Source organism: Camelus bactrianus, chromosome 13 (genome assembly GCF_048773025.1).
Source record: "Camelus bactrianus isolate YW-2024 breed Bactrian camel chromosome 13, ASM4877302v1, whole genome shotgun sequence".
Classification (NCBI taxonomy): Eukaryota; Metazoa; Chordata; class Mammalia; order Artiodactyla; family Camelidae; genus Camelus; species Camelus bactrianus.
In genome coordinates, this window is record NC_133551.1 from 48807747 (window position 1) to 48835524 (window position 27778).

Below are 27778 nucleotides of genomic sequence, written 5' to 3' on the forward strand. Positions count from 1 at the left end.
CCCAGCCAGCCAATGGCTGGGGTCCTATAAACGCTATAGGATGTCTCAGTGCTCTCAGAGTAACCCAGCCAGCGTTCAGATCGTGTGCCCCCGGTCTCAGTTGCTAGTTCGCCAGAAAGCGGGAGGCCAAGCGACCGGAGTCTGAGTTGCAGTCGGAGTCTCGGGACCGGAGCAGGAGCCTGAGCCCGAGAGCGGAGCCCGCCCGCCCTTCGCCGCCCGCGCACCCGGCGCCTCCAGTGCCTCCGGCGCAGCGCGGCCATGGAGCCCAGCAGCAAGGTGAGTCGCGCGCCCGCGGGCGTTCCCCTCCCGGAACAAAGGCGCGGACCCTCGCCGACCCCGCTCTACCGGCCTGGGCCTCCCCAGAGGCCCGGCCGCGCTGTGCGCCTGGGACGAGCAGCGCGCCTCTCCGAGCCTCGCTCGGCACCAGCCTGGAGCGCAGCGCCCTGCGGGGGCGGGGGACGCAGGAGCCGATAGGTTCGGGATCTGGCGGGCGCGAGGGCGCCGCGTGTGTAGTTGGCGCCCGCACTGAGTCATTGGCTTCTTTCCTGGGGCCCCAAGCCGTCCACGCGGCCCGGCGGAGCCAGGGGACTCAGGGCCCGGGCGCGGCACGTCGCTCACGATCTCCCAGGCGGCGGCCCCGCGCCGGCACCTCCCGGTGCGGGGGAGGGGGCCCGAGCGCGGCGCCCATTGGCTGAGCCGGCCGAGCCCCCAGCCCGGCCCCGGCCCTGGCGCGCGGAGGAGGCGGGACCCGCCCCCGTTCGGCCGGCTCCCATTTCCCGGGTGCCACACGGGGCGCGCGGCCTGGTGTGTGGCGTTTCCCGTCCCGGCGCCAGCCCTCCGGGGTTCCGAGGCGGAGGGCTCTTTCTTAAGGCTGGGCCTCCAACCCCGGGGTGCCTGGCTTCAGGGTTGAAGCGAAAAGTCCGTCTCCGAGGCCCTTTTTTCCTAGTAGTGGAGGCCCCAGAGCTTTTGCCAAGCCCCAGGGAGATGTGCTCCGAGGTGGCACGTTTTCCTGCTCGGGCGGGGCTGGTGAGGGCCAGGCGGAGAGAGCACCCTGGAGGCCACCGCCGCGATCCCGGGGGCCCGGGGCCGGGAAGGGTTCCCGGGCTGGGGTGAAGTGGGTGGAGCGCGCGCCCGGGGGCTGCGGGACAGGGGACTCTGAATAGATGACGACTCTTATTCTGGGAGAAAACAACTACCTAGATACGATCTCTTTTTTCATCTGTAAACGGGCTTGTCACGTGGGGGGGGGTCTCTTTGACTTCCCCAGAACGGTTCCTTTTCAACAAATACTTATTGGGCCCCTCCTTGTGTGTAGGGCGTTGTTTCTTTACTATCTTCCCCCTTCTATAGAATATTTTCAAGTCCCTCTTTTATTTGAAACCCTGCCTCTTATCCTCTTGAATTTTCCCGTCTCCTCGGCTGGGAAGGCACGGGGATGCCCATTTTTACACCTGGAATGCAGGTAGCACTGAACTCTGCACAGCCTTACCTGGGGTGTAGAGGTGTCTGGTGGGACTGAGCGGTGTCTTGGCTGGGCAGAGACGTGCGTGATAGTGACGCCAGGCTATACCTCAAAGAGAAAAGTCTCCTTTATGCCTGTTGAATTCAGACAATTTGCTTCACCCCGCCCTGGCCCTCGGGGCTGAAGGAAGACCTTGGACCTAGAACACATTCCCTGACAGTCATAAATGAGCCATTATGCTGGGGTGTAACAAAATAAAAATAAAACGAAAAGGTATTTTAGCTAGTGGTAGGGGGTTCACTGTAAATTTTAAACACTTGGCTGTGTTAGCGCAGTACTCCGGCAAATCATTTAACCTCTCGCCCTCAGTTTCACTGTCTGTAAGAGAGGGATAACTTTCACCCCTTGAAGGGTAAGAACTGTCTGTTCAGCAGGTGATATTGAACTTGGGTATTTATTTGTTGAGTAAATAAGTGAATATTCTGAGTGGAGAAGAAAATCAACAGCCACTTACAGTTCACTAGGCTCTTGGCTCAAATGTTTTCAATGTCACTGATCCTCCACATGGATCATGGGCCTAGAGCTCAGAGAAGGGAAGTAATTTTCCTGAACTCACACAGCTAGTAAGTGGCTGTGCTGACTTTGAACCCAGGCCAATCAGAAAGGGATTTCAGTCTCCACTGTCCCTTTGCACCATAGCCTTTCTTGAATTTTGGGCTGAGAGGAGAGTTTGCCTAATTTCAAGAGCTCCCCATGTGCCAGCTGGTTCCAAATGCTGTAGCACGTGGGGATTTTTCATTAAATAACCTCCAAACTTTTGATTGCCTGCCCCATCATTAATTTTGAAGTACCTCCTTTCCAGTGGTTTATCTGTATTTATAAATTCATGTACATGCACTGTTATAGTAATAGATTATACACCTACATAAAACAGAAATTTCAAAAGACAAATACAGATAGCAATTATAGTAAAAACATTTGTCTTATTTTTTTTGCTAAACCCTCTACAGATCATCCTGTGTACACTCTACAATAAAGCCCTTCCCTTTGGAGACTTCTGATTTGATCAGCAAGCCCACCCCTTCTGTGCAAGAGGTTAGACTGAGGCCTAGAGAGGTTATATCATTTGCCCAAGGTCTTAAAACCGGGTGTACCTGGTTCCGAAGTTCTTTTTGCCATGTTCCTCTTCATCTCCTCGGACTCACCTGACTTCCCTGTGTCCTTTCATGCACTTTTGCAGCATTGTGATGAGTTTAACTGAGTAGGAAGCAGGGAGGGGACAGGTTGAAGACCCTCCCATCCCAGCCAGGGCAGCAGACAAGGGTAAGCCCTGGCCCAGGATGTCTGACACAGCCTTTTGTGAAGAACTCCTAACTAGTCCCTCCTGGTGCCCCAGTTGTGCCCCAGGACCTCTGCTGACCCTGCCCTCCAAAGGAGAAATCAGAAATCTGCAGGGGTCCTCAGTCCCTCAGTGGCACAGAGAGCAGAAGCTTCTGAAGTCCTGCATTTGTGGTTTCAAATTCCAGTTTAGCTCGGTTGCCTCATCTGCAGAATGATGTCATTTTCATCACTAGAGTGTTTGTAAGAATTCCGAAATAAATGTGTCCGTCTGTCCCCATCAATACTCCATAAATATCCCTTGCTTTTTTGGACTCCCTTGATGTGTTGTACCTACCTGGGCCCCTGGTGACCTGTTCCCTGGGTTGGAGCCTCTGTCCAGAAGTCTGGCCTTCTGGCAGTGTGAGCTTTAGGGGGCGCCACTATGTTGGGGACCATATCACTCGGTCAGGTAAGTCATTAAAATTCTTGCTCGCCAATTCTCCTGCAGGGGTTTGTAAGGAAGCTGGTTGCTAGAGTAGCACACGGGTGAGAGTGCCCTGCCCAGAGACGGGTCAACTAACGGGGCTGCCCTGCCTCCTCCCTGAGGGTGAATGAATCACGATGACATCTCGGTCCAGTGGAAAATGGCTCTTCCAAGGTCACATATTAGCCTCTCACCACAAAACACACTGCCAGCCTTTCTAGGGTGATGTAAGAGAATAAAGGAAAGTCCTGAGCAGGAAGGGACCTTCCAGTGCATAGCCCAGCCCTCCGTTTACAGATGGGGAAACTGAGGCCAGAGAAGGAAAGCGACTTCTCCAAGATAACGCTGTCACAAAAAAGTTGAGATGTTCTTCAGTATCTTTTTAAAAACATGCTTTTTCCTCTACACCCCTGTCCTTTGTGCCACCCTTCACTCACCCCAAATGAGCAGGAATTCCCAGACTTCCCAAGCTCTTTCTGGGTACAGTCTAGAAGTTGGATTAGATATAATTTGACAGCTGAAGGCCTTCTGTGAATGGAAACAAAACACGTCCTCACGAAACTATGACCTTGGAGAAGTGGCTTTCCTCGGGGCCTTGGTTTTCTTCCCTGTGAAATAGAAACTCACTCCCCATGGTGGATGTGGTGAGATTGGCCTAGTGCCCTAAATCAGGGTGGTGGCTGTTTTAAATGGAAAGACCCTTTGCACAGCTAGTCTGAGTGTCCAGACAATGTAAATGTGTCCATAATGATCCTTGTCCCATGCTGAGCCATTCCAAGACCAGCCTCTACTTGGCCTGGAGCTGGGTCAACCCCAAATCCCCCATAATCAGCTTGTGACTTCAAGGAGCTCAGCTTTACCTGTGCCTCCTGGTCATGGGGTGTCAGGGCCCAGAGCTCTACTCCAGCTCCAAGGGTACAGGCATCCCATCTCTCCTCCAGCTGGCAGAGCTGGGAGGCCTGGGACAAAGGGGAAGTGTGCATCATTGGCTTGGGACCTGCAACCTCACCCCTCCCCCACCTCACTCCTGGCAGAGAGGTGACAAAGCCCCTCAGTTTGTTAACCTGCATCCCCAGGATGGTGGAGGCCGAGAAGGCTCCTGGTTGGACTCACGGGCTCAGAGAGGCTGTGTGCAGGCCAGCAGGTCCAGGCCTGACCACCAAAACAAACCTCCAATTGTTACCCGCCTCTGTAGGAGGGGTGGAGTGGAGCCTGAGGCTCTGCCATCCGGCCTCCAGGCCAGGGAGGCTGTAGCTAATGCACAAACATTAGGGTTTTGCAGTAACTGAGCAGGTCTTCCAGACCTTGAATGAGGACGGTGTTCACCCCCTCTAGGACCTCAGCACTACCACCTTAAAGGCTTTTGCCTCCTTGGGGCCTAGGCAGCCTTGGAAGGGGAGGGAGCTCTTGGACCCCAGCTTATAGGGACTTTGGCTACTAAGGCCTCTGCCGGACGGGATGTTTGCCCAAACTGCCTAGCCAGACGCTCACCCCTGCACTGTTGGCATCTAAGTGGGGAGGAAAGGGCTGCACCAGAAACAGCTCTACCATTTGGCCTCAGGCCAGCCACACCACACACAATTAGTTGGAGCTTATTTCCTCAGCTGCAATAGAAACAATGCCTACCTCTCTAGGTCAGGCTGTGGATTTTTTAAATTACAGAAGTAAGGAAGCCAATCACGGAGAAGCAGGCAAAGCAAAAGAGTAAACATCTTCTCCTGGTTGCAGTGGTTTGGTGTTTACCCTCACAGACTTCTTTTTGTGCATGTGTACATGTGTGCCTGTAAATGAAATTTTATGTAATTGGATCACAGTTTCTACACAGCTCTGTGCAGCCCTGCACCACCCATCCTGTTCACCCACAGTCCTGTAGAGGTAAATGCTTGAAGTGCTTCTCTCTGCACATATATATAATCAAGTGCCGTTATGCAAGTTATCTCCTCGCTCCTTATACAAAATGTACATCCTATACATTGTTCAGTACCCTGCTTCTTTAACAAACGACCCTGGTACTCTTCACATCAAGTACATACAGATGTGTTGCAGTCTTTCCAACAGCTGCAGGATATTCCATTACAGGAAGTCCCACCATGATTAAGAATTAAGTGACTGTCCCCATCACTTTCTTTCATACCACTCGCCACCTGATGTATTTTTGGTATTTATTTTCTGCCTTCCCACCCAACCCCCTCCTCTGCTGGCCCCCAGCTGAAAATATCAAGTTCCCCGAAGCAGGGATTTGGTTTCGTTTATTGCTGAATCCCCACTGACTAGAATAGTGTTGGGAATATGCCTTTAGGTTTTGTCTTTCCTTAGTAATCTAATTTCTTATTCTTAGGAAATCTGCCTTACAGAGAACAGGAGGTCTTAGGGCAAGGGGCTTTTTCAAAGTCACACACATGGGAGCTGGGACTGCAGCTTGTCGGCTGAGATTAACTTCAATTGAATTGGTGCCCACCTCACCAGTGAATGGGAACCTCTCCAGGGTGTCAGCTTCTCCAAATGTCCAGGTCCTGACTCAGGCTGTCAGTTGTTTGCATTTAACATCCCGTTTTAGGACAGACAGCTTTTCGGAAGATTTGGTTTGGCCTGGAAGACTTTGAAAAATCCTGTGCAGTTCATGTGTTGGGTTTTCACATAGCAATTCTGGGATCCTGGGGCTTAAATCAGAGACTGGCAAACTTTTTCCAGAATGAGCCAAATAGTAAGTGAATATCGTTGGCCCTGTGGCCATATGGTCTGCCATTGCAACACAAAAGCCGCTATAAACAATATAGTTATCTGCAAACAAGCATGGCTGTATTCTAATCACATGTTGTTAATGGTAGCTGAAATTTGAGTTTAATATAATTTTCATGTATCACAAAATATTAGCCTTCTTTTTCTTTTTCCCCAGCCACTTAACAATGTAAAGCCCATTATCAGCTGGCAGGCTGGATCTGGCCACGGGCCATAGTTAACCAACCTTTCCTTACAGCAGAATCCCCCCAAGTGATCGAGAGGTTCTGAGCTCGGGCCTGGGCTGTCCGGGCTCAGACTGGATGGAATTTGACCTACATAGGAAGGAAGCACCAGGTAGATACCTTGTTTCCTTCGGGGACTAGTACCTGGAAGCAGGGGGAGGACAGGAGCAGGAAGGGTTTGGCCTCAGAGACCCCCCCCCAACTTGAACTTCACAGAAGCTGGGGCCTCCTGGTTATCCGCTTGTTCCTCTCTGAGCTCCTGTTTTCTCATCCATGAAGTAGGAGCAATCTCTCCCCCAGAGCCTGGTGGTGGTGGTTAAATCAGGATGAGGAAGCAGCCCCTGGCACACAGCCTAGCGTCTGGCCGGTGCTGCTGGTGCTGATAAAAGTGGCTGCTCCCTCCTCCCCTCTCTGCTTTAAAGATTGATGAGCACCTTCTGCCTCTGGGGCCACCCCTGTGGGGTGCAGGGGAGGCTCTGCCACACAGGAGCCCTGACATCACTAGAGGGCTTGAAGGAAACGGCTTCCAGAGGAGTGAAAGCCTGAGGTCACCTGAAGGTCAGGCTTTGGAGGGTTATCACGCTTCTAGTTGAAAAGACCTGGCCGCTGGAAGAGGTCAAAGGGTAAAGCCTCAGGCCTGTCGAGGAATCCAAAGAACTCAAGTCCCGGCCCTGGCTTTTGTTTGCTGAGTATCCTGGGCCTCTACCCTCTGACTTCAGGGTCCTCATCTGTCGTGTGAGAGGGCTACAGCAAGTCTGCAATTTCTTGGGCTTCTTTCTTTTTTAATGCCCAGAATTTTGTTCAGATAAAATCTTAGAAAAGAAATGTATACAAAATAAATAAAAAGGGAGCCATCATGGATCCTGTAAACCCCTTGCCTCACCCTCCTTGGAACTGGGGGCCAAGCAGTTACAAAGGTCTGCATCCCGTGTTCCACCTCGGGGGCCGTGCAGAGCTGTTGGGGGGTGGTGGGGGATGGGAGCCACATCTGGCTCCTCACAGCTCTGGGACCCTCCCCCCATTGGGAGCTCCCTACCTCTGAATAGCAGTGGCCACTTGCCCTCCCTCCGCCTATACTGACCCAGAGCGCCCAGGGCTGAGCGTGTGCAAAAAAGGAAAGGCCCGTGGGCACAGGTCAAAAGTCCACGCATGGTCCTCTGGCAAGTTATGTGACCTGGCCAGGCCACCCGGCATCCCCATGATTGGGAGGAGAGGTCCTGAGGCCGACACTTCATCGGTAGCTTCTTGGAAGAGGGAGAGCTCTCAGTGGGCTGCAGGATCCCCAGAATTGGAGTAGTCATGGGGGTGTGAGAGCCTCTCTGTGCGGGGCCCCGGGCCCTGGCATTCATAGCACTGAGGGGCCTGGGGCACCCCTCAGAGAGTCAGGATTTGAGCTCGGGTCAGAGGTCTTTCCTCTACAGCCCTGTGGGTTGGGGTTCGGGGTTGGAGAGTTACTGTTAGGCTGTTTCCACCTCTCAGAGCTGATGTTCAGTACTTATCAGGGGTTTGATACATGGCCAAGTTAAAATCTGTTAAGACTACCACGAGTCTGGCAGAACAGATACACACAGAGCCAGTTTTACCCAAAAAGCTCATTTCAGGGGTGGTGGGTTTTGTTTTACAAACGCTCAGTGCTGTACCCTACCCTGGGCACTCTGGGTCCCATTCTTAAGGATATCCCAGGCTGGTGGGTGAACAGCAGATGGGTATTCCCAACTGCTTGGAGCAAAAGCTGGAGATGGTAGAGGACACAGCAAAGGCAAAGGCCTAGAAGAGCAAGGGATGTTCTAGAAAGTAGCCCCATCCCCAGGGGGTTGTGATGGGCAGCTGGGGGTCCCAGATTCTGGGCTCTACATCGCTCCTCCACCCCTAAAACAGAAAGCCGTGAGCTGCAGGGTTTGTACCCCTTCTGTAAGGCATCACCAACTAGTCCATCAGCTTGGCACCTAAATAAATGCACATTGAATGAATGGACTTCATCACTCCGTTTCAGTTCCAGCCACAGGGCAATGGGGGCACGTGGTGGCTTCCCATCCCTCCCTGCTTGTCAAGTGAACTCTGCCGGCTCCATGGTGGACACTGATGTGGAACCTGACAGCAAGCCTTTAGGGAAGGAACTCTTACTCCCATTCTCTATGTGAAGAAACTGAGACCTAGATTCAGGGCCACCACATATCCCAACTCCAAGGTGAAGGGAAGCAGCTCACTGCCTTCCAGCCTGGGCCTCCTGACTCCCAAGTCCAGCTGAGAGAGTGCTGGATGTGGTGGGTGTGGTGGGGGCCAGAGGTAGAGGCGTGGATATGTGACTGGACTCAGTGCTGCGTGCCTGCCCGGGAGCAGGGGCCACACTCCTCCCCCCGCGTCGAGCATCCAGGCACACTGATCACCCCCCAGTTTAATCAAGCAACACAGACTGTTCTGTCTACCTGGAATGCAGTCTTGCCACCGCTTCCCCACTTGGCAGACTCCCTGCATGTCCCTCACAGCCCAACTCCAGTGTCACCTCCTGGGAATCCACCTTTGATTGTCCTCAAGCAAAATTACAAGTCTGTCCCTGCAGGGCTCTCACAGTGCCCTGGTTGAAGCTCAGGCCACACTAGGCTCCGCTTCCCAATGGACCTGATGCCTGTTCCTTGATGCCAGGACCAGGGCCTGCAGCACAGGTCACTGAGCATTTTAGTTGGTCCTGATGCAGCAGCCTGCCTGGGTGGACGTGGGTGGGTAGGGTTTCTAAAGCTGAGTTTGACCTTGACCTGCCACTTGGCAAAGTCCAGCAGAGGGTTTTGTCCTTGGCTCCCAGCAACCCCTACTCCCAGAGACATGGCCATTCAGCGGGGCCCCAAGGGTGACTTCAGAGGCCCAGAGACCCCTGGCATATCAGAGCCAGACAGGACCGTAGTAATAGTACTAACCACCTCCCACCTCGAGTCCCTGCAACAGTGTCATTCATGCCTGTGCTACTGGCATGATCCTTTTACCAGATGTCCTATCATCTGTATCATTTTTCACTTATATTTTTATTCAGATTGCTTTGTTCTAAGTAACAAAAAACCACGGGGCTTATGAAAAATTTTCTTTTGAATGAGTGATGTGTTCACATGGTTCAAAATTCAAAAAAATACAAAAGGGTATAAAATGAAAATTCTCCCTTCTACCCTGTCTCTGCCACTCAGATCCCCCAAAGTACACTACTACCCTTTTCTGTGCCTTCTTTTAAGTAGACATTTTTTCCTCTCCCACTGCACTCACCCTTGACCCCCAGCCTTTTGTTTTTTCCACACAAAAGGTAGCTTATAAATACACTGTTCTGAAGCTTTGCTTTTTACTTAATATAGCTTGGGGACTTGGGGACTGTGCCAGATCAATACTAAAGAGCTTTTTTTTCCCAAGTATTCCAGTATATAGCTATGCCACATTTTATCAATCATAGGTTTGCTTTGCTAGTTTTATGTTTATTCTAGCGTGTACTAGGAAAATACGTATCTTGCATACAGTTAATATCAGTCGATGGCCAACCTCAGTGGACAACCTAGAGTTGACACATGTGACTCACCAGGCAGAAAACCCTGATGTGTGGGGCACAGCCTCTATCGGGCCCTTCTGTCCTTGTGATATCCTCTTACTTAATCCCACTGGTCACCCTGGGAGTTGGGCTTGGCCAGGGCCCACCAGAGGAGCTCTGTCAGGTGCTCAGCACCCACTCAGAACTGACAGCACCTGGATCTGACGGCTCCCAGGGAGTTGAGAGAAGGGAGGCCCTGGAGGGGGCTGGGGTGCGCTGGGCAGGGGGCGTTTTTGGAGGTGGGCTGTGAAGGACAGGATTTAAGGGAGTGCAGCCCACCAGGAGGAAAGCCCCAGCCTCTAGGATGCATGTTGAGTCCGGCCAGGAAGGGGCCATGGGAAGGGAGGACCCAGCACTCCCCTGACAAGAAATGGGCTCTGAACTCATGCCGGCCAAAACCTCCTTCCTCTTTCTCAGCCTCTGGCGTGAGAACCTTGGCTTTTGCATTCGTTGTCCTTACGGCTTCTAGAATGAGAAGACCACACAAAGAATGAGTCTGATAAACAGCTAAGCCTGGCTCTATCCGTGAGGATCTTGTCGTCAAGGCTGCTTCTTCTGGGGGAAACCTGAGTGAGGCCCATTGCAAGGCCATGGCCAAGCTGAGACTCTCCCCTCCACAGGTGGCTGGGCTCGGGGTCTGTGCCTCCAGCCTGCCCCTCCAGTGCCCAGCCCTGGGTGGGGCACCCAGTAGTGCATGCCTGTCATTTCTTTGACAACCCCCACCTACCCTGCTCCGTTCCCTCAGTCTGTTAAGGACCTGCCTAATATCACACTTACGCCTAGTGTCAGTTTAAAAGAAAAAAAGAGTCCTCTCCCTTTCTCTAGCTAGGCACCTTGCTCACCTGGGCCCTGCTGCCTGCTGGCCTCCTCCCTGCCTGCTGCCTTCCTGCCCTTGGCTTCCAGGAGACGGAAACCCACCGCCCTTTTCTCCCCCAGCCCTTTGTCCCTTGGAAACACCTTGGCCCAGCAGTCTTCCTCGCCTTGTGTCACATACTTTTCCAAAGCACATTCCTGGCTGTATGTCACCTGTGTCTAAACAACCCTGGGAAGCTCGTGGTCTGGGGCTGGCTGCCCCAAGCTTCAGCCCAGCTCTCTGCAGACCCCCAAGTGAGCTGGAATTTGTCTCTGCCTCAGTTTCCCACCTTGTGAATTGAAGAGGGGTGGGGGGCAGGCCCATATCTTCGATGCTGATAAGTTGGACCAGTCCCATTTTGCAGATAAGCAAACTGCGGTCTGGGAGGAGTGAGGAAGGGTGATTTACCTGCTGGAATTTACAGAGCAAGGAGGAAGAGGGGCTAGAATTTGAAGCCAGCATCTTCGGCTCCAAATCCAGGACACGCCCTGCTCTATGCTGCTCCTCCTATGTAATGTGCCCCCGACCCTTTGCATTGGCTCCTGGGCCTTCCAGTCAGAGTCCAGAGCCACCTGAACCCCAGGCATGGCTTCAGGGGAATGAGACCCCAGAGAATGCCAAGGCCTGTTTCTCTCGAGCCAAGACCTGGCAACAAAATGAGAGAGAAGACCCTTAGTCCCCTCTCCCCACAAGTGAGACTGGCCAGCCCTATGTCTAGACTTTAGCAGGGCTGGTTTGGGCACCTGAGGTCAGGAAGTAGCCAAGTTTCTTGGGAGAAGGGCTGGTATGGTGCCAGGAGTCAGGCAAGATATCTGAACAAGGGAACCCGCCAGCCCAGCCCCTGCCTGCCCTCTAGTAACCTGGGCCTGACATGCCTGAAACAGTGTGCTTTTTTTTTTCTCTGCAGAAGCTGACGGGCCGCCTCATGCTGGCCGTGGGAGGGGCAGTGCTTGGTTCCCTGCAGTTTGGCTACAACACTGGCGTCATCAATGCCCCCCAGAAGGTGAGTGCTGTGCCTTCCTCAGCTTCACGATACCAGCTGGCTCTGCTGCACACCACGCATCCCCTACACACTCACCCTGCCCTTGGGTGTTGGGGTCATTTACCTCAACTCACCGTCTGCCTCACCAGCCTATATTCTGGCCCTGAATGGGTTAGAGACTCTTGGCTCTGGCCTGGGAATCTTGGGGCTGCAGAATTCTAGGAGCCCCCACAATCACAGGGTCTTCATAGGTCATCTCGACCAACCTGCCACCCAACACAGACTTTGATAAAAGTCGGAGCCATGCTTGGTGTAGGGGGGCCACGTCCCTGCGGTATGCAGAGCGCTTCCGTGGTGCTGGTCTCACCTGCTGCTCGGGCCGTGCTCTAAGGCAGGCAGGCAGCAGCCATCCCCGCTCCCACCCTGCAGGGGAGGCGGGGCAGTGGCCAGAAAGGAGGAACCTGCCCAGCATCACCAGCTGGTCAGGTATGGAGCCAGCCTGCAACACTAGTCTGCCTTGGCGCCCTTGTCACCAGGTGGTCCCTGAGCCCATGCTCACCCATCCACACTCCCCTATAAGGAGCCTGTTCTAGGCTGAAACTGCCTGTCTTCCCGGAGGCCCTGTGCCAGGCAAAGCAAAAATGGCGTCTTGCCCTAGGGAGCCACGGGGGGTGCAGGTCTGTGCTTATTCCCTTTGCCCCACAATGCAGCCCAGATCTGCCTTCACTTGTTCACCTGAATGTCAGGACTGGGAGGGACCCCAACGAGCGCCTTCAGCCCAGCCCACTGCTTAAGGGAAAAGAGAAGAGGCGCGGGTGGCGGGGTTGGAGGGAACTGTAACGCGTCCCTCCTCTATACCAGGCCTGTTGTGTATGTTCATGAGGTCAGGTGGTGATTTCCCTTTTATAGACCTGAAAACCGAGGCCCCGGGTGGATGAAATGACCTGTGGGCACAGGGTCACATAGCAGTGGATGGTGGAGTCAGAAATCAAACTGTTGTTTCCACGACCTCATGCTGTCTCCCTGACCAACCACCTTGTCAGTTCAAAAGTCCATACCTTCCCAGGGCAGGACAAAATGAGAGTGGACAGTCCTGTCAAGGCCACATTCGTGGTCCAGACGGGTAAGGCCAGAAAAGTGAGTGTGGCTGGCTCCCAAGGATCAGGGGCCTCTCTAGGGGAGCTGGGCGGCGTCCTGGGAGTCATAGCTGGGCCTCCTCCAAATAGGCGGAGGGTGGCTGTGGGTGCCACGCCCGATGCTGGGGAGCAGGTCACCAGGAAGGCCGGGCCTGCTGAGTCATGCTCAGCTGCAGCGGAGGTGACCGGGCTTTTCCGAGCGCATCAGAAATGGTGACTGTGGGCCCATGCTTGGAACAGCCCCAAGCCCTGCTTTTGCTAAGTGCTCTGAGCTGCTCTTGCTGAGGTGTGTGCCTTGGAGCTGGCTCCCTCTGGGAATCCTCACAGATGCAAAGTCTGCACAGTCTTAGAAGGAAGTTAAGTTCTCACTTGACTGCACATTGGGGCCCCCTGACACTCACAGAGTCTGACCTCATTGGTCTGGGATGCTGTCTGGGCATCAAATTTTTAAAGCTCCTCAACTGATTGTAATGTGCTGCAGTCAACGATGAGAAATAATGGATTAAGTGATCACACTTAGTCAGGGGTAATCACGTGACTGTAATCACGTGACTGTGATCACGTGGTGAGTTACACCTAGTGACAGAGCTAGGACTCTGAGAACAGGATAGAGGTGCTTTCCAGAAACAAAACAGGGTTGTGATAAGCAGGGGCCCACAAAGTTGGGAATAAAATGACCAGAGGAGAGAAAGCCTAGTGTGTCACTAGGGTGAATGGGAGGGGAGAGAAGGATGGGAGGCCAACAAGGTAAGCCAGACACTGACCACGAAGGGCCCTTGTGGTGGATATCTTCATCTACAGACTATCCAGCCACTGGCAGGGCGTAGCACAGCAAGAATGGGCACGTGGTCACCGACACGTAGGCTGAGCTGGGGAGCATGGACTTCAGAATGAGGACAATAGAGCCCCATTGAAGAGGACAGATAGGATCAGATTTGCATTTTAGGGAAATGATTCAGGCGTCTGGTGCGGTGGGGTGGGTCTAAGAATGCAAGACTAGAGACAAGGAAATAGTGAGAAGGCTGCTGTTGTAATAGGGGTAGAAAAACAAACAGTGAGTAGGAAAAATGGACAGGATCTGATCATCAGTTCAGGGTGAAGATGAGAGAGTGGGGTTTAAAACTGGCTAGGGCTGGTTTAGTTCTTTGGGTGCCGTGGGATACGCAGGAACTGAGGTTTGGTGTGACACAGTGGACACAGACAGGGAACACTTGGACACAGGGTCTGTTTCTTGGGAGGGTGATCAGTGGGAGGAAACTGACAGGTTGGTCCCCGGTATCCAAATAGCAGTAGAGGAAGATCTCCCAGAGACACTGTGGATAAAAAGAGAAGTAAGTAAGGGTCAAGTCCCCTTTGATGGAGAAAGCTTCCGCCTTGATGGAGAAAGATCCTAGGAAGGAGGAGGAGAACTGGCACCTCTAAGCCAGGAGACGAGAACCTTACAAGACAGAGGAAGAACGGAAGAGCCCCTAGGCGAGGGCTCATGGCCGTGACCTTGGCACCTAGAGTGGAATAGGAATAGGCACTTGGATATGAAGGAGTGAAGGGATGCTGCCAGGTTCCTGGAAGCTGACCCGGATAGGTCAGCCCAGTATCACCAAATCCGAAAGACCCGATGGGGACCCTGCAAAGGCTGAACAAGTGGAGCCGTGAGGGTGTGGGTATAAACCTCCCTGCAGTGCATGGAGGAGGGAGAAGGGAGATGGGAGAGAGTAGAGTCAGCCCTTCCAAAGGACTTGGAGAGGGGGGAAAAGAGCAGTGGTAGCCAGAGGGTTGCCTGGCTAGAATTTTTTTTTTTAATGCAAAGGCTTCACTTTTAAACATGTTGTAAGGAATCAGCAGAGGAGGGGAGGGTGAAGACAAGGAAGGGGAGTGGGCCTCCAGGAGGCAGGTGGTGGTGGAGCAGAAACAAAGGTTTTGCATTTGGCCGAAAGAGACTAAGAGACTCTGAGGTTGCAGACATGGACAAACCCAGAGTGACCTCCTCCAATTCTTGGGGCCTCCATCTAATCAGAAACAGGAGAAAGGTGAGACCTGCAGTGGGAGATGTGCGGGGTGGCGGGCCATGGTGTCCAGAAGTGTCTGGAAGGCTATTGGGCAGCCCAGAGGGCCCAACTGTAAACATCTGTAGGAGCATTTGTGGGCACCTATCCACAGGTCACTGGGGAAAACGGCCCCTGAGGACCAGAGCAGGAGGCCTGAGTGGCGTTTCCGGGGGTGCGCACTCAGACTCTCTGTCTGTTGACTCTTGCACTTTACAAACACTTCTCACAGCCTGGCCCTAGGCTTTCCAACCAGGGGCAAAGGTGTTAGACTTAACATGTGGAGAGGCGGTGGGAGGACACCAGAGTAGGAGATGAAAGCCGGGCACAGCGCCGCCTGTCAGGCCTCAGGAGGCACCAAAGCCATTGTCCTGGGATGGCACAGTGATTCGGTTCTGCATTTTTCCTTCACAAAACGTGGACTGTGCCAGGTACTGTCCTTGATGAAGGCGGGGGGATAGAGCTGTGAACACAGCAGGCACATCCGGGCGCTCAGGGAGCTGCCTGGCACAGGGTTGGAGCTGGACCCTGTCCCTGCCCTCCAAAGACTCAGTGTGTGGACGGTGGTGGGAGAGGACCCTGGAGACCCCTTGGGAAAAGCCAGAGAGTTATGAATGGAGGGTTTCTAGGTGCAACGGGAGCAAAGAGAAAGGAATGACTATTTCTGGGGTGGGGCTGATGGGAGAGACAGGAAGGGCTTCAAGAAGGAGTTGGCAGCTGTGCTTTGACCTTGGAGGGCAAGTCGGCCCCAGGGGGAAGGAGGGCAGGTATCCCAGGCAATGGGAACGGCTTGTGCAGAGATGCGATGGCATGAAGTGTTCCACTGATGGCCGCACCAACCAGGCCAACAGCCCTTGTCTGTTTAAAAGCACTTCTCTTGGGAAACTGGACTGGGCTGGCTGGGTTGGCCCGCTCTCCGAGGAAACCTTGCCCCACTAGTGGTAAGGATGCCAGTACTGCTGTTAATTAGCAGAAGCTACGTCTCCTCCATAAAACAGGCCCGAAAGGGCTTCCTCCTGGAAGTGGTTAGTTAATCATAACATTATCTTAAATGTTTACAAAGCACCGCCCCATAAATTATCTCCTTACAGCAGCCCGGCAAGGTGGGTAGAGCGGAAGTTATCTTCCCCCTCATAAAGAGGAACCCAGGCTGGGTGAGGCCACCTGGACAGTGAAAGGCTGAGCCACAGGTGGATGCCAGGCCTCACACCGGATGACGACATCTCTGCCAGGCTTCCTGTCTCTCCGGGGGAGGAGGGGAGCCCAGCCACAGAGAGAGCAAATAGATGAGCAAGGGCACCCTGACCCCCATTCTGGGTGGAGAGAGCCGCCTCTCCCCTCCCCAAATGGCTTAGCTGCCAACAGAGATGACTAAAAGGCCATTTAGGAGCCATGAGTTCCTGGCCGAAGGACAGTGTCAGGCAAGTCTGAGAACGAGGCCGCCTAAGAAACCGGACTGTTTGGGCTGGAAGGGGCCTGACGGTCCGTTGGCCCAACGTTCCTTGTTTGCCAAGGGAGGAACTTGGTCTGGAGACCAGGCGGGCTCTGCCCAGAATGACCTGCTTGATGAGCGAAAGTACTGGAGGCAAGACTGTTTCCCAGCCCAGGCTCCACGCAGCCCCTCCTTACCTCTGCCTAGATCCAAAGAGTTCTGGGACCCTTCACCCATCTCTGCTCACACAGACTCTCACCTACTACGTGCCAGGCATCATTCCATATGCATTAGAAATAGTCATTCAGTTGTTCCTTATAATAACCTGTTAGGTAGGCACTGTTATCGCCATTTTATAAGAAACTGGGGCACAGAGATGTTAAGCAATTAAACCAAGGACACACAGGTAGTAAGTGGCAGAGCTGGGATATAAATCCAGGGAGTCTGGCTCTAGTCTGTGTCCTTGATCACTGGAGACGGAAGGGCAGTTACACTTACAGGCACTGAAATACCCTTTCACACGCCAACAACTTCTACCCAGCTGCTCCCTCCTGCTGTGACTTCAAGCTGAGTCAAGCTCAGTCACGCACAGACATCTCAGTTTCCCACACACAGTTGCACAACCTCTTACACCATGACACCCTGTCACAGCTCCATCATCTCTTAAACCCCTCAGATTCATAGCTTGTTTATCAATCAATGACAACGCTTTCTGCCTCCAGCCCTGTGCTGGGGCCCAGCGACACAGATCAATCAAACCATCCCCACGTTGGAATTTAGTCTAGAGGCTGTGATGGAAACATGGATGAACAGAGACAGGGAGGGAGAAGGTACCTGGCCCATACAGCAGGGGTTTTTGTCAACATGGTGGACGTTTGGGGCCAGATAGCTCTTTGGTATTACGGGGGCTGTCCCATGCATTGTTTAGCAGCATCCGTAGCCTCTGTCCCACCAGTGTGACAACGAAAAATGTCTCCAGAAATAGCCAGATGCCCTCTTGGGGGCCAAACTGCCCCTGTTTGAGAACTGTTGCAGTAAAGGAGGGTGGCTATCAGGAAGGCTCTCCAGAGCAGTGATTGTGCATTCTCTGGAAGGTGACCAGTAGCTCACCTGGCAGAAGGCAAAGACGCAGCAAAGTGAAGGTGCAGAGGCGTGGGGTGCCCAGGGAGCAGGGGGGCATCCCCGTGTGTGGATGGGAGGAGCCACTTCAATGAGGGCGGTTGGGAGCCAAGAAAGGTATTGAGCAGGGGAGACTGAGGAGGCTGGAGACCAGTGAAGGGCCAGAGCGAAGGTCTGGCCTGGGTTTGGGGAGAAGCCGTATCAGGGCTCTTCCAGAGAAGCAGCCTGGGTGGTCCAGTCCTCTGCTGGGGGGTTGGGCCCCAGCTTTAGCTCCATCTGGCTGCCTGGGCCTCTTCCCCAAGCCCCGAGGAGAGCCCTGCAGGGCCCAGGAGCTATCTGTCCAGCCCCACCTGTAGCATCTGGCTCTGAACTCCTCCCAGCTGACGCTGGGGTGTGACTAAGAATTGCCATGGAGGCAGAAGGTCTGGGCTGAGGAGCACAGCCAGCCCCAGCTCGGGGAGGGGTAGGTGGGGAACAGGGGATAGTGGTCAAAGCCAGTATGAGAGACAAGCTGGCCCTTTTGTCGTCCTGACTGGTGCTCAAAGCTTGGGTGGCTGTTTAACTCCTTCATCCCCACAATACATCTAGGACAGAGAAGAGAGGGTTGAGAGAGGGCTCTGTGTCCTTCTCAGGATGATCTAGAAGGCCAGGCCTTCTGGAGTAGAGCAATGTCTCCAGGGAAGGATGGTGAGACCAGCCAGAAGTTCCAAAACATAAACCCTTTCTCTTGGCAGTAGTCTTGAATTCTAGATCATGGGTTGGCAAGGGGACCAAATCCAGCCAGCAGCCTGTTTTTGTATGGCTTATGAGCTAAGAATGGTTTTTCACATTTTTAAAAAGTTGTGGGGGGAAAAAAGAAAAATAAGCAACAGAGGGCAGATGTGGTCAGCAGACCTTAATATTTTGTATCTGGCCTTTTACATAAAATGTTTATACCAATCCCTGCTCCAGACTTTGACTTGAATGCTCCCTGCTGATGGGGGACTCACTATCTGTAACATGGATAATTTCATCTTCTGAAGCCTAGAAAGCTCTTCTTTCCCCTGAGCTGAGGTCTGTGCCTGGGGATCTGCAGACCTCCTGGGTCCCTCTGTCCAGGGCAGCCAGCAAGACCTGAAGATAGAGCTCTGCCCCCGAGGCAAGCCCCTTGTTCCTGCGGGTTCTTTATTGTATTATGAATTTCTTAGGGTAATACTTTGTTTTTCGGCAATTTAAAAATGGCAAACTCTGACCCTAATGCTCCTCTGAAGGAGGCAGCTTCTCTCCTTGAGAGAACAACAGTGACACAAGGAACAGCTTATTCCATGTGCCAGGCAGTGGGCTATGCCCAGAGCCTCACTACAGACACTGTGTCAACCCAGAGGAAGTCAGAACTTCCACTCTAGACCGGCAGACATGTCCTTCATGCACAGTGGCCCGGGCACGGATGGGAGGGGCGTGTCAGACATGATACAACCCGCCTGCCCCCAACCCCAAGAACTGCTGGAATGAGGCATAGCTTTTTACTGGAAACTGTTCAGTCTACGGGATCGCAGCTTCCCAGAGATGTCCTCCTGCTTCTCCCTGCTGGCCCCTACAGTGTCGCCGAGGGGGCCTCTGCCCCCTGGTTCAATGAGGGGCTGATTGGACAGAGAGCTCTTATAGCCGTTCAACTCCTGACAGCCTGATCCCGAGGCTGACCAGGGCCCTCCCTTTGTCCCCAGCAGGCAAGCACTCACACAGAGCCTCGGCAGGTGGAGGGGTTGGGAATGGAAAGGGAGCAGAGACAAACGGGCAGCTGAGCCTGGTCCACTTGACGTGCAGGGCTCGACTGCCAAGTTGAGGGGTAATTGTGGGAAGCGGAATCTGGCTTCAGGGGATGGGAGGAGTCGGGAGCAGGACCCAGGTGAGACCTGGGGCAGGCGCTGCACGCATGAGCAGAGAGGACAAATTTGGAGGGAGAGTGGACAGGCCCTGGAGAGTGACTGGATGGGGAGCGGTGGCAGGATCAAGGGCATCTCCCAGGTTTGTGACGAGAGCATGAGGTGCAAGCATTCAGAAGAGGCATGCGAGATGCCTCGCCTCACACGTGAGCAGGGGCTCAGGATGCTGCCAGGAACCTCGCTATGGAGACTCGGTCTGCGGGATCCTGTTAAGGGAGGACTAAGGGGCACCCAGCCACTGCTGGGATGATGTTAAAGGCAGCCACTGGGTGGAAGAGGTGACCCAGAACTTCTCCCCATGTAGGGTTCTTCTGATTCTCCCAGACCCTCTGCTTTTACTGGGCCAAGGGCCAACTTTGCACCCCCACATGGGGCATGGACCCCCAGTGGGAGAGGACAGAGAGCTCCCCCACCAGCAGCAGGAAAGGAAAGCCACACTTAGCTTCTTCCCAGAAATCTCAAGTGGCAGGAAACTCCTGCGCAGCCTCAGCTTGGCCAGGAAGTGCTGCTGGAGGTGGAGAGGTTGAGCCCGGGGCCAAGGTGGAGTCTAGCTGCTCTTGCTCACCCTCCCGCAACCCCATAAAGTGCTCTGTGCTGCAAGGGGTGTAGAAGAGCCAGCTCTGGACAGGGTTTGGCCCTCTGACTCGTTACCACATGCAGGAGACTCCACTGGAAAGGCTCCGGTAACACCTCACTTATACATGGTCCTCAACATCTCCAGCCAGACCCCAGTGAGAGGGTTAAAGATCTCAGCCTCACACCGTTAAACTCATTTAGGTCAGAAGCATGCACTTGTTAACTCTTTTTTCGCACACAATTCAAACAAGTTCCATTAGCTGACTTCTTGGCAGATTTTAAAACGATGTCATAGAGGCATCTGAACCACAGGGGGCAGGGGGAGACCCTGAGAACTACAGGATGCAAAAATTAAACACTGTCTGGGGTCAACACCTCTCCTTGTTCCTGCAGAGAGCCCCAAGGACATCAGTGTCCTGGAGCCCTGCCTGTAGGTCTGGTTGCTCAGGGTAGCACGTGAGAGGGCCAGGAGGGAGAAAGATTTCCACCCAAATGATGGGCCCACTGAGGGGTGAGGGTCATTTATCTGGGCAGTTCCCTTATCCAGAACAGCTTGCTCTCTGCAGAGCCTGATAAGCGGAGCATTACTGTTCCGAACCATCCTCCTCTGGGGTTGGTTTTGTCCCTTGAGGAACACAAGCACTTTGTATTTGTTTTGTTGAAATCTGCCTTCTCTGCCACCAGCAGAAGTGAGGGCTTCCAGGAGCCTAGGGCCCTTTCTCCAATGACTGCTCCATCCACTCACTAGGTGTCCCTGCACCAGCTCTGGGACAGGCCCTGGTGTGAATCCACTGGGATCCCCGACCTTAGGAAGGGCAGACTCCTGGGACCCTTTGAGCTGCATCTTAAAAAGTCTCAGTGTGGTAAGGCAGGGTGAGCCCTCCGGGAGGGAGGAGTAACCATGGCAGGTGGGGAAAGGGTGGTAGGACAATGGGAGGGACGGTGGGAGGGGAGGAGGTGAAACTGATACCTGGCAGGAGCCTTAATTTTGGATTGTGGGATGAAGGCTCTGTTAGATGCTTTGGTCAGTTCCAGAACATGGTGGGTCTCTGCCCAGTGGTGGTGCCAGGGACCAAGCAAGCACTGCAAGTAAGTTTCATTAATTCCCTGCAGCAGTGTGACGTAGGCATTGCTAACGTAGTCATTTGAGATGAAATCATTTGTCCTCCGTCTCACTGGAGATAAGTGGTAGAGCTGGGATCTGAACAGGGCTGCATCCAGGTTCCCAACCCCTGCACTGTCCGGTTTCCCTGGGACAGACAAGTAGATCACTATGGCTGCCTCTCACCAACTCCCCCCACCCTACCATATCAATCTATCCCAACTCCCTGGAGCTCCATCTCTATCAGGTGTCTCCAGACCTAGGACACATGGCAGCAGGGCAGGAAGAGGATGGTTAGAGGCCAAGGACCCACTGCAACCATGGACCAGCATCTCAGTGGGCATTCCTGGGACTGTGGGCCTTGGTTCCATTCACCCTTTACCCACAGCCTCCTTTTCTGGTAGGCGCCTGGGGTTGGGAGGGGTGGCAGGTGGAGAGCAGTACCGAAGGAGACTGCACTGTATGAGAGACCGCATACTGCCATGTGCCCATGAACTCACAGTGGGGAGGGGTGCCGATGGGTTGGGATCACATGGAATTGAGTTTGAGCTGCAGGTGGTGAGGGGAGGAGGGGCATGCAGGTTTCTGACTGGCTGAAGCCTGGAATATTCAGATTATGTGAGCATGAGTATGTGTGTTTAATGGTGTGTGTACACAGGAAGCTGTTTCTGGGTATGTTGGGCCAGTTCCCAGCTATGCATGTGGCTGGCTGGGTCTGGCCGGTCCCATGGCACTGGGCGTGTATCTGCATTGCCTGAGAGGAGGGTGAGCGTGTTCGGACAGAACCAGTGCTCTCCGCCTGCCACATTCCTGGGCTGGCCAGGCCCTCCCCTTGGTGGGGGCAGGGCAAGCAGGCAGGCCTGTTTTGGGACAGGTGTCTCCAGTTCCTGGAACTGCTTCCTTGTCTGTAGCTTTCCTCGTACCTCCCAGCTGGGCACCTGGGAGAGGGGACGAGGTCATGGGTCCCATCAGGCCAGCCACAAGGAGCTGGCCTGCCGGATGGAAAGCAGCGGCGTGGGTCTCGCGAGCCCATCTTGTGTGCAAGTTGCTCACACCAGGCCCTAAGTGCAAAGTCAGTGAGCCTGCCCTTCCCTTCCTCCCAGGCCTCCTGTCCAGCTGGATTTCCTCCCCAGCATGGAGGTGGGGAGAGCACCCACGTGGCAGGAGCTGGGGCCTTAGGCACCTCAGGAAAAAGGGGGCACGTAGGAAGGAGCATTTTCTCTCTGAGCCTTTCTCTGCTGTGCCTGACGTTCCACCAGCAGTCACTTGCCACCATCCCCACCAAGTCGCCTTGAGCACATGAAACCACAGGGCACTGGAAACCAGGCCTGGGGGAGGTATGGAAGCTGGTGCTGCTCTCCCTTGGAGGTAGTGCCCAGACCCGTGTTTCTCACTGGGGGAAACTGAGGCCCACAAAAGGGGAGTGACCTGGCTCAAGAACACCCAGTAAGTCTGGGGCCGGGCCTGGCACCGTGCTCCCTCTGGCATCCCATGGCCCTCTCTGAGCGGGGAGCAAGGGAAAAGGACGGCCAGGTCCTGGCCTCGCCCACCAGGCTGCTTCTCCGCCTGCAGGTGATTGAGGAGTTCTACAACCAGACGTGGATCCACCGCTATGGGGAGCGCATCTCGCCCTCCACGCTGACCACGCTCTGGTCCCTCTCTGTGGCCATCTTCTCCGTGGGGGGCATGATTGGCTCCTTCTCTGTGGGCCTTTTTGTGAACCGATTTGGCCGGTGAGCAGAAGGGGTCCTGGGCAGGAGTGGGAGGTGGTGGTGGGGTCCTTCCCTGGCTGTTTTAGGGTATGTACTCATGACTCAGCCCCTGGGTCTGACCTGTCTGACCTGTGATGCCCATCCCCTACCCAGGCGGAATTCCATGCTGATGATGAACCTGCTGGCCTTCGTGTCCGCGGTGCTCATGGGCTTCTCAAAACTGGGCAAGTCCTTTGAGATGCTGATCCTGGGTCGCTTTATCATCGGTGTGTACTGTGGCCTGACCACCGGCTTTGTGCCCATGTACGTGGGGGAGGTGTCCCCCACAGCCCTTCGAGGGGCCCTGGGCACCCTGCACCAGCTGGGCATCGTCGTCGGCATCCTCATTGCCCAGGTAAGCCAGGACGGTCCTGCTCTCCCAGCACAGCCCCCAACCATAGCTTCAGTGCATCTCGGGTGTGCGTCCAGATTCTACCTCTCACCCGGCCTTCCAGCCCTGCAGAGGACAGCCTCCTAGGACATACTCTAGGTACAGATATATGCATCCCCCTCTCTCCAAAGGCTTTCCCTGCCCCATCCCTAAATCGTCCTTTGGCAGAGTAGCAGCCCCCATGCCAGTGGCCCAGCCGTCTGTCCTCGCCCTCATGCCCTAAGGCAGTTCCTACTTCCCCCTTGTCACACGAGGAAACAGGTTTAGAGAAGTTCAGCCTCACATTAGTGGCCGGCTCAGAACAGGAGCCTTTTCTCTGAAGCAGCAGCTGAAACAAAGCAGGCGAAAGTCCCTGGGCAGAGTGGGCTGGGAGTGGGCCCCAGGCTCAGGTGGTGCTCCGCCTGGCCTCCCTAGGTGTTCGGCCTGGACTCCATCATGGGCAATGAGGAGCTGTGGCCCCTGCTGCTGAGCGTCATCTTCATCCCAGCCCTGCTGCAGTGTGTCCTGCTCCCCTTCTGCCCCGAGAGCCCCCGCTTCCTGCTCATCAACCGCAACGAGGAGAACCGGGCCAAGAGCGGTACGGCGGGCTCCGCCCCTCCCCGCCCCCCGGCCCCTGCTGCCTTCCCGCTCTGAGACTACCCCACCTTCCCTCCGGCCCCCTCAGTGCTGAAGAAGCTGCGCGGGACCGCGGACGTGACCCGCGACCTGCAGGAGATGAAGGAGGAGAGCCGGCAGATGATGCGGGAGAAGAAGGTCACCATCCTGGAGCTGTTCCGCTCGCCCGCCTACCGCCAGCCCATCCTCATTGCCGTGGTGCTGCAGCTGTCCCAGCAGCTGTCCGGCATCAACGCTGTGAGTGCCCCTCACCCACCCTTTCCTGTGCCCCCCGCCAAACCCTGCAGTCAAGTGCGTGCTGTGAACAGATCCCACACTTAAACAACGAACGAGCCCCTGCCAGAGGAGCAGCTCCCGTTTAGAACCAAAACCCGGTAGGGGGCGGTACAGTGTCCCCTTCGTTTCCATTCACTGTGCATCCTACACCTGCCAGGACAGAGGCGGGGAAGGGCCACAGCACCCAGCTGAGCCCCCATGACTTCTGTGTCCCCTAGGTTTTCTATTACTCCACAAGCATCTTCGAGAAGGCGGGGGTCCAGCAGCCTGTGTATGCCACCATCGGTTCTGGCATTGTCAACACAGCCTTCACTGTCGTGTCGGTGAGTCTGCATCATTACCCACTGCCTGTTACAGCCTGGGTCTAGCTCCCGGCCTTAGGGGAGCTCGGGGTTGGGGGGGGGTTGCTTCAGGACCTCATGGCCACATGGCCTAATGACTGAAGAACAGCCTTTACTGCGAGCCAGGCGTGCATCATGTGTTCCATAAGTGCTATCTCGTTTCATCTTCAGCAACTTGTCAAGTTCATTACTCATATCAAACAGCTGATGACATTTATGCTCAGAGAAGTGCAATGGCTGGCCCAAGGCCACAGCCAGAATGTTTAGCTGTCTGGCTCTCCAGGCAGCCCTCACCCCTGTACTGCGGTCAGGCCCTAGGGTCAGCATGTTCCCCCTTGTTCCTATGTAGTCCCCAAGCCGAGCCCCAGGCAGGAGGCGGTCTCGTCTTCCCTTGTGTGTCTTCAGTGCCATGTGGCCTTCCCCACACTTGGGGCCACCCTCCTGGAAGAAGGAGTGTGTTCCGAGGGGCACCAGGTGGGGGTGGCACTGACACTCTCTCTGCCCACAGCTGTTTGTGGTGGAACGAGCTGGCCGGCGGACCCTGCACCTCATAGGCCTGGCTGGCATGGCCGGCTGTGCGGTGCTTATGACCATCGCGCTGGCACTGCTGGTGAGTTGCTGCGCCCTGGGGGCAAGGTGGCAGGGTGGGAGGAAGCTCACATGGGCCTCGGGCCTCAGATCCCACAGTGCCTGTCTCAGCAGCACCTGGAGGCCAGGTGGGGGCTGCTCTCTCCCTGGTTCTGCCCACCCCACCACCCCCGGGCCTGACCTTCTGTCTCCTTAAGCTGCCTCTTTCCATCCCACTCATTTCCTGTCTTGAGCTGGCTCCTACCTGCTTGGTGTTTTCTCACCACAGCACCTCCAGCCCCAGAATGCAAGGGCCCTCTCCCCAGGAGTTGCTTTGCCCAATACTAAATTTTTCAGTCTTCCCCTCAGGCTTAATTCATCTTTAGAACAGCCCTAGAAAATAATGCCCTCCTCCCCACAGAGGGGCGGAAACACGCTTTATGTCACTAAGTCCTCAGGACTCGCAGGTGTGGCTCAGTCAGTCTCCCACGTATCTCACGTGAGAAGACCTAGTCCCAGCGACGTTAGTAATGCCACAGATAAAGGGCGAAGCCAGGAATCAACCTCAGGTCTCCTGGCCCCGAGCCTGTGAATGTAACCTCTGTGATAACCCTGTCCCAGGCACTTCACATACAAACACTCACTGGTCCAACGTCTGGGCAAGGAATGCACCAGTACACTCATTTCGCAGCTGAACCAAGGCTTAGAAAGTGCCGTGATGGCAGAGAGATCTGGCATGCTGTAGGCGATAAGCAGCAATCTGGGATCTGGAACAAAGCCCATATAACTTTTCTACTGTAGCCTCCTCGAGAATGATTATATATAGAACCACATGCCTATAGCCTGCTCTGTGCCGGCCCTGAGCTGGGCACCTTACAAGTCTTCTAACCACCACCCCCCACTCCCTGCCCCAGCCCAGGGACCTCTTCTTAGCACCTCCCACGTGCATACAACACGACCGTTCCCAGGGGGTGGGCCCAAGCTCACAGCCACCATGTTTTGTTCAGATAATGCAACCAAAACCCAGCCCAGGGTACCTAAGTCACATGGCAAATCCAGGATCAGCCCCAGGCCTCTTGCCTTCCAGTCCAGAGCTCTTAGCCCTGCCCTGGGCTGCCTCTGCAGTTCATTTCCTCAGAGGATCTGTCACAGCTCAGTCTAACTTTCCTTCTCTCTCTTGTCCTCACAGGAACAGCTGCCCTGGATGTCCTACCTGAGCATCGTGGCCATCTTTGGCTTTGTGGCCTTTTTTGAAGTAGGCCCTGGCCCCATCCCATGGTTCATTGTGGCTGAACTCTTCAGCCAGGGCCCCCGCCCAGCTGCCATTGCCGTCGCTGGCTTCTCCAACTGGACCTCAAATTTCATTGTGGGCATGTGCTTCCAGTATGTGGAGGTAAGAATCCCCAGAGTCCCCCGTACTCAGCGTTTCTCTCCTGTGTGCAGGGCCTCGCCCAGAGTGCTGTGCAAAATTCACTTCCTGCCGTTGTCACTGGAATCATGCTGGGGAGGAAACTGAAGCTCAGGTCATACAGTTAAGCACCCTGACCTCAACTCCAGGGTTCTTTCCTAGCTTTGAATTGTCGCCTGTTCTGCTCTGCCGTGGGAACCTGCTCCTATTACATGCCACGTGCAGGCAGAGTCTCATTTAACCTTCCCAGTACTCACCCAGCTGGGTTGTAAGTGGGTGTTCCCTTTTTCAGATCAATGGCCCTGAGGTAAAGTGATTTATCCAAGGTCCTACAGCCAGGATGAGGGTCAGTCTCCAACCGAGTGTTTCCGTGTGTCTTTCAGCAACTGTGTGGTCCCTATGTCTTCATCATCTTCACCGTGCTCCTGGTTCTCTTCTTCATCTTCACCTACTTCAAAGTTCCTGAGACAAAAGGCCGGACCTTTGATGAGATTGCTTCTGGCTTCCGGCAGGGGGGAGCGAGCCAAAGTGACAAGACACCTGAGGAGCTGTTTCACCCCCTGGGGGCTGATTCCCAAGTGTGAGGTGCCCCACACCACCAGCCTAGCCTGCTCCCAGCAACCCCAGGATCTCTCGGAGCATAGGCAGCTGGATGAGACTTCCAAAGTGACAGATCTTAGCGGAGCTGGACCTGAGGCTCCCTCCTTCAGCCAGTAATGAAGTCCAAAAGAACATTCAGGACTTTCATGGCTCCAGGATTTTAACAAAAGCAAGACTGTTGCTCAGATCTATTCAGACAAGCAACAGGTTTTATAATTTTTTTTTATTACTGATTTTGTTATTATTTTTTTATCAGCCAGAGTCTCCTTTACCCACATCCCAGGCTTCACCCTGAATGGCTCAGTGCCTGAGGGGGGGGACCAAGCCCTGCCTAGACACTTGCCTTCTTCGCCAAGCTAATCTGTAGGGCTGGACCTATGACCAAGGACACACACTAATCGAACTGCGAACTATGAGTCTTCTATCCCAAGAGGTGGCTGTGACCACTCCCTTCTGTGGGCCTGGGTCTCCCCACCTAGGGCGCCGGGCTCCATTAGGATTCGGCCATTCCCATCTCTTCCTACCCAACTGCTCAAATTAATCTTCCCTTGCCTGAAACCAGTTGGGAGCACTGGAGTGCAGGGAGGAGAGGGGAAGGGCCAGACTGGGCTGCCAGGTTCTAGTCTCCTTCACACTGAGGGACAGACGATCGCCATGAGAGAGCCGTGGGAGGCTGAGAACTCACTATTCACGAAGACATGGACACTCCTGCCCTGCTGTGTATAGATGGAAGATATTTATATATATTTTTTGGTTGTCAATATTAAATACAGACACTAAGTTATAGTATATCTGGACAAACCAACTTGTAAATACACCACCATACTCCCTCTGTAACTTACCTAAGCAGATATAAATGGCTGGTTTTTAGAAA

At 54.4% G+C, this 27778-nt stretch overlaps 1 protein-coding gene across 2 annotated transcripts; it reads left to right on the plus strand.

The window, feature by feature from the left end:
* The first annotated feature begins 41 nt into the window (after positions 1-41).
* Positions 42-27778, plus strand: SLC2A1 (solute carrier family 2 member 1). 2 transcript variants are annotated; one of them, XM_074376670.1, is made up of 10 exons: positions 42-276; positions 11552-11647; positions 22528-22688; positions 22821-23061; positions 23512-23674; positions 23762-23949; positions 24207-24311; positions 24838-24939; positions 26086-26289; positions 26688-27778. In XM_074376670.1, exons 1-10 carry the CDS (start codon positions 259-261, stop codon positions 26886-26888), a joined length of 1479 nt encoding a protein of 492 aa, XP_074232771.1. In that variant the 5' UTR covers positions 42-258; the 3' UTR covers positions 26889-27778. The 2 variants fall into 2 exon arrangements, with proteins under 2 accessions (XP_074232771.1, XP_074232772.1); XM_074376671.1 differs by lacking the exon at positions 22528-22688.

Excerpts from the sequence above, each read along its gene's own strand:
- SLC2A1 (XM_074376670.1), top strand. Across the intron at positions 23,062-23,511 it reads TCGGCATCCTCATTGCCCAG|GTGTTCGGCCTGGACTCCAT; the intron begins GTAAGCCAGGAC and ends TGGCCTCCCTAG. Across the intron at positions 24,312-24,837 it reads CAGCCTTCACTGTCGTGTCG|CTGTTTGTGGTGGAACGAGC; the intron begins GTGAGTCTGCAT and ends CTCTGCCCACAG.